Raw genomic sequence first — 6,000 nt, 5'->3', positions numbered from 1 at the left:
CCCAGGTCTCAGCACCAAAGAGGGGCTGCTCTCACAATGTCTGCACAAACTAGACCAGGGGGTGGCCTGTCAGCCCGCCTGCCAGACTCTCCAGCAGTTATTTGACTGCTGAATGGCTTCCTGGTACATCTTAGTACGTTTTCAGGGCATTTATAGCCTTCCATCAGCAGTAATCCTGTCCAGGTGATAGATAAAATTCCACACAGCCCCAATTCTTTCTGAGCTGCTCCTATTTAATTATACCCTTTGGGAGAATCCTTCAGTCACTGGGGTTTTTATTTTGTTGTTGTTTTCGTGTTCCTTCTTGCCCCAATTACAAAAAATGTCACGTTCCACTCCTATCCCCACCGCCTATACCTCTTCTGCCGAAGCTAAGAACATCTCTGACTGTTGTGTCTCAGGAGTCGGAGGCTGCAGGCCTACCCTCCAAGAACCTGCTGACCATACTCCACCCAGATGCAGGGCTTCACAGGCAGCCATGAGGAAGGGAGAGCACTTTACTGCCCATGCAACATCCCCATATGCTAAAGCCCAAAGGATTTGACAGTTCCTCCTCTATAGATACCAAACCTACTTACAGAATATGGATTCCCAGAGCTCCAGGCCAATATTACCTTTGAGATATAGGTCAGCTGCAAAGATCCAACAGCTCCTGCCCCAACTGCCAGGTTCTGAAAGAAATATGTGTTTCATTTTTAAAAAGATGCTATGTGAGGCTGTGGAAACAGCACTAAGACACACAGGAGACCATAATTCTAGTTCTGTTTATGCCACTTACTGGCTTTGCAACCTTCAGCAAGTCACTTACTCATTCTTTAGCTCACTTTCCTCCCCTGCAAAACATGTAATTCTTGCCATGCTATGTGTGCTTACACATTACCCCACGGCCTTATCTATTATAGAGAAGTATCCTAGTACAGTGGTTAAAAGTGTGGGCGCCACCATTTGACTGTGAATAAGTTCCTTAACCACTAAACTTCAGTTTTCCCTTCTGATAACAATACCTACTACCTCACAAGGCAGTTGTAAGGATGAGTTAATACATTTAAGGGCACTTAGTATCATCCCTGGAACACAGACGACTCTCAACAAGTGTTAGTTATTATTTTTTTCTGTCCTGACTACTCTGATCACTTTGTTGGCTTGGTCCTGTTTTATGCCACTTCAAATTGTTTTCATAATAAACAGGATACAGATTCACACAATGCAGAAATAAAAAATATAGCTGTTCAGTCTATTTAACGAGACTGTTACGAGTACCAAATGGAATGATGTCCATACGCTATAAGACACAAAGGAAATGTACTATTAAAATGGCAAGAAACTTACCTTGGCACAATCTCTTTGGCTTTCTAATTTCTCTATCGTCAGAAATGAAGCCATGAAACAGGGGTGGTAGCATTCCAAAGAAATGGCCAAGAAATCACAGTTGCGGAGTTTCTAATTTATAACTTGGAATATCCACTCCACCAAAAAGCTGAAAACCTGTCCATAGCTCCTGGTGACCTCAAACTGTTTTCATAAGCTTAAAGAACCACCTTGAGCTCCCATTACCTTAGGTCATCTCAAAGCAATAAACAGATGAATCTTAGATAATGGGAATTGAGAAAATTTCCCAAAGGGTTAACAGTAAAATGACCTGTCATTCGGGAAGACTGCCCTTAAGAAATATCTTAGATGGGAAGGAAGAGTCCTTCTAGGGCCAATTATCTGAATTAACATATATCAGTTTGGAGTAAATGCAATGTGTGAAATGTCCTATTCGCAAGAAAATGGATAGGGGTAATACCATGCTAAAAGGATTCTCAGAGCCTTAGAATTTGAGAGAGAGAGTTCTAGAAAGGACATCACCCCGTTTTGCAATTGAGGCCAGTGAGTGGAAAAGCTGCCACTGGGTAACCATATTAGCATTTCAAATACGGATGATGTGATTTATACATTTTTTTTCAATTACACAGCGATTGTATTTATTTTTTTTAGGACGCCTCTGTTGGGTAAAGAGAGACAGGCCTTGTAAGCCCCTAAATCAGAGTCCGAAAAGGAGCCACAGCACCCCCAAAAGGCCAGTAAGTGGCTTACTGTCCCCGAGAAGAATGGGAACCACTCTGGGCAAAGACTCAGCTTCACACAAAGTGAGACAGTCAAAAGCAGGTCCATGTCTGCCCAGCCTCCCAAGATGCACAGAGCCACAGGCCTCTGCTGTGCACTGAGCACACGGCCCACCCCTACCTCCAGTTTTGCACTTGAGGAAAACTACTTGTGAGTGAGGGGAGTTGTCCAAGGTCACATAATCAGTGACTTCCACTCCAAGGCCCTAGAAGCAGCACAGTGTAATTTAAAAAGCTTGAGTTGTTGGAATTCTAGCTGTGACATTACTGCCCTATAACTGTAGGCAAGTTTCTTTACCTATAAAACTGGGATTATAAACCTAGTTTCATAAGCTTGTTAGGAGAATGACATGAAAATACACAGAGAGCACCGAGCCATGGTGGTTCCTATCCCCCGACCCGCATACTAATTACAAGATGCAGATGCCAAGTCTCAGGCTAGTCTTGCACAACTCACTCTCCTCACCCCAAACCACAGCCCAAAGGCCTCCAGAGGCCTATCTTGAATTATGAGTGATGGAGTGGGATTTGGGGAACCATTCGGATACTAACTCCAAAGTAATGACAGATAGGAGCTGATCAGATCTCAACTACTTCATCCTCTCCACCCCCTAGGGTTGCTCCACCCAGTCCCTTGCTCCCTTCAACAATCTTGCTTCCGAGAGAAAGAGACAGAAGCAGCTCTTCAGGCCAGTTACCCCAGGAGCCTGGGGTTGTCCTTCACCCCCAGCCCACCTACTGTCTGCTCCTAGGTTCATGGGCACCTCTTCTCCAGCATAAGAAGCCAGGAAAATATGACGAATGTCTAAAAAGGCAGCTTCCCCCCACCTTCCTCACCACCCAAGGGGAAATGAATTACAGGAGAAAACAGCCCCAAATTCACTGAGGCTTGATCCAGAGTGATGGCTCAGTGTCCACTCCAATTACTGGACCTAGAAGATTAATGGTGACAGCTTGCTGCCAGGGTGGCAGCTCCAGGCAGACACTTCCTGGCCAAGGAAGAATGCGCCAACATGCCTGAGCTGAGAGCCTCAGCAGCCAGATGTCAGGGCAGAAATGCCAGGAAGCAGCACCTGGGGAGGGGCAGGGTGGCAGAGACTAGCAAGCTGACTCTCCTGGCCACAGCTTCTTCTCCTATAGGGAAAGGACAAGAGGACCCACTTCACAAATCCTGCTCCACTGACTGCAGCCTGCCCTGACCTCTCCTCACTGATTCCATGTACAGTGATCCTTCTCCAACTTTGGTGCACAACAGACTCTCCTGGGGAGCTTGTTTTAAAAGGCCCAGGCTCAAGCCTCACCCAAAAAACACTGAATCAGAATCAAGTGGAATGTGGGCAGAACATGTACATTTTTTTAATGTTCCCAAGTGATCCCTAAATAGGCCTAAGTTTGAGAACAACTGGTCTACATAACAAAATCTTGCCCTGGATTCTGTATTAGAGTATATTTTTCTGTGAGTTTAAGTATCTTCTTATCATATTTTAAGCACATTGAGGACATGAGTAGAATCTCATTCCTCTACACAGCAGACTCTTCAATTTTTAAATGAAAACACTATTTGCCTGGTGGTTAAGTTCCCAAACCAGTCCATGAATGCCTGGTACCTCACGGAGTACTGGAACATCACAGCTTCTATCCACCATTGGCAAACCACACTTCTTGGGAGACTTGCTCATGCTTCAAACCTGGGTGTCATTTTACTCTGCATTTCCCATGACCTGGGGCAGGGTTCCTGTAGGATAGGAATCTGGTGGTGGGAGCATGAAAGGACTGAGTCCCAACTGAAAGGAGGCCAAGGACCTGGGGAGAGGGAGTTGCAGAATGGGCTAGGAAGACGGACAGAAAGCATCTGAGATGAGAGTATCTGAGCAGCTGGGGAGTGGAGACAGAGGTTGGTGGAAGGCTGCTATGTGAATCACCTGGGGAGATTTTTAAACAAACTAATATTCATGTTTCATCCCTAAGGTTTTAACTGATCTGGGGTAGGGCCCAGGCACCTGTATGTTTTTAAAATTCCCTGGTGATTCCACTGTGCCACCGGGTTTGAAAACTACTGTTGCAGACACACTGTCTGGGCTGACTGCACTGGAGGTGCAGCAATTTGTGAGAGAAGGTACCACGTCCAGCGACAGCCCACAAAGTGACCCTGATTGCTGCACCAGCAGTAAAGAGAGAGGAGGAATAGAAGAGCAGGGCAGTGGGCAGGGAGAGAGAAGAGATTCCAGTTGCATGCATGGCAACCTGTACATTTCTAGGACTTCTAAATTTTCTGGAACAATGCAGGGTACAAAGCAGGTTCCTGTTAAATGACTGATGGTTTTATGAAGACACTGTCAACCAACATCTTGCTTTTTGTTCAAATTTTCTTCTGCCACCAAGGTTTTCAAAGGAGCTTCCATTCTCCTTGAATGGAAAACATAGGGTTGATTGTTTTCCATCACCAAGGAAGAAGCTGAGGTGCCCACAGAGAGATGTGACACACCTCCCATGATAAGCCTTTTTTTCTAGAAGCAACAGTATTTCTTGTCAAAATAGAAAAACGGCCCCATCTTCTCGTGAGAGTAACCAGGAGCACAAAAATGACCAGAAGACCTAACTATAGACCCATAAAATCACAGAATGTCAGCGCTAAAAGGTTCTGTTGGTGCTTTGTCATTCACCACGAGTTGTCCAAGGCTCATGTTGGAGAAATGTCTTATTCAAGAAGCCAAATGAAGACAGAGCTCACGACTCCCAACATCGACCTGACACTTTGACAAAGCATGGCTTGAGAAAGGAAGAAAGAAACTGACATGTACTTAGAGTCTATTATGCACCAAGTCTACTGCTAGGTACTTTTGCACATTGTCACTTAACCCTAACAATCCCATTTTACAGATAGAGAAACTTAAGGCTTGCACAGGTGAAGCAACTTGGCCAAAGTAACACAGGTACTGAGAAGGCAGGCCAGTATTCGAACCCAACCCTTCCTGATTCTCAAATCCCATGCACTTTCCTTTCTACCATGCCACCTCCCACAAGATAGTCCTTCAAATGTACAAGTACCTGCTCATTATCTAAGAGTTGATTATCAATAAAAAGTAAATACAAGAGCAGGATCAGCAGGGTTAAACCAAAAGAGGCCCTGTAGAGTTGCCCAAGCTGGGCAGGGCAGGAACTAGTCAAACTGGCTCTTAGGTGCCAAACTCCAAAAGACCAAGAATTCAGAGAATGGAAAGGAGGAAGGAGAGATGCTAGTGCCTTCTTACTATCTCTTCTATTGCTCCAGGCTGCCTAGCAGACAGCAAGGAACACAACGGGCAGTCAAAACCAGCTTGCTGGTTAACTAATAGCAGTAGAAGGAAGGGAACATACATGGAAACCCCACAGCTAGGGCGTGAGCCACTGTGGCTGCCTATGGGCTCAAACCACCAAAAGCCAAGGCCAGACACTGACTCTCAGGAAAGGACTTACGAAGGGAAGAATGCAATTCTCTCTGCCCCACATTCCACAGCCCTCGTCCTGGCATGAGAGAATAACCAAAAGGAAAGTAACCAAGTTATTCCCAGGCATTAAGTGACCGAGGCAGTGGCTTTACCTGCTGCTCTGGTATCAAACACAACTCCTCCCTTTCATCCTTATAGCTCCACTTCCTAATATTACCTGGAGGAAAAGTGAAATGCCCATGGCTACTGTTTCCATTCTCTAGTTCAAATTATGCATTTAATCTTTCCCTTCAAGAAAAGTCAAATCTGTATCATAAACTGCTGTACTGGTGGAATGCTTTCATTCTATTATCTGGACATCTCATTCTTGTCGACATGCAGCAGCATCAGCTTTAGCCAGGATGAACTTCATGACATGTAAGTCTCTTGGCCACCACATTCCCAGCCCCTTTACTTCCTCTTCC

The 6,000-nt window shown here is 45.3% G+C and overlaps 1 protein-coding gene across 3 annotated transcripts in view; it reads right to left on the bottom strand.

Moving 5' to 3' along the window:
- Positions 1–6,000, bottom strand: part of PLEKHA2 (pleckstrin homology domain containing A2) — a 56,263-nt gene that overhangs the window by 31,799 nt on the left and 18,464 nt on the right. For 2 of the 3 annotated variants that reach the window (XM_011372574.2, XM_011372567.2), the window contains one exon: positions 579–671. In XM_011372574.2, the coding sequence (XP_011370876.1) occupies positions 579–671 (93 nt within the window). The remainder of the gene's footprint in view (positions 1–578; positions 672–6,000) is intronic. The other variant, XM_011372578.2, reaches the window with a different exon arrangement.

The sequence above is a fragment of the Pteropus vampyrus genome, unplaced genomic scaffold (genome assembly GCF_000151845.1).
Source record: "Pteropus vampyrus isolate Shadow unplaced genomic scaffold, Pvam_2.0 Scaffold8, whole genome shotgun sequence".
In the NCBI taxonomy this organism is placed as follows: Eukaryota; Metazoa; Chordata; class Mammalia; order Chiroptera; family Pteropodidae; genus Pteropus; species Pteropus vampyrus.
Note: the sequence above shows the minus strand (reverse complement) of the source record. Positions and strands in the feature narration are given on the sequence as shown.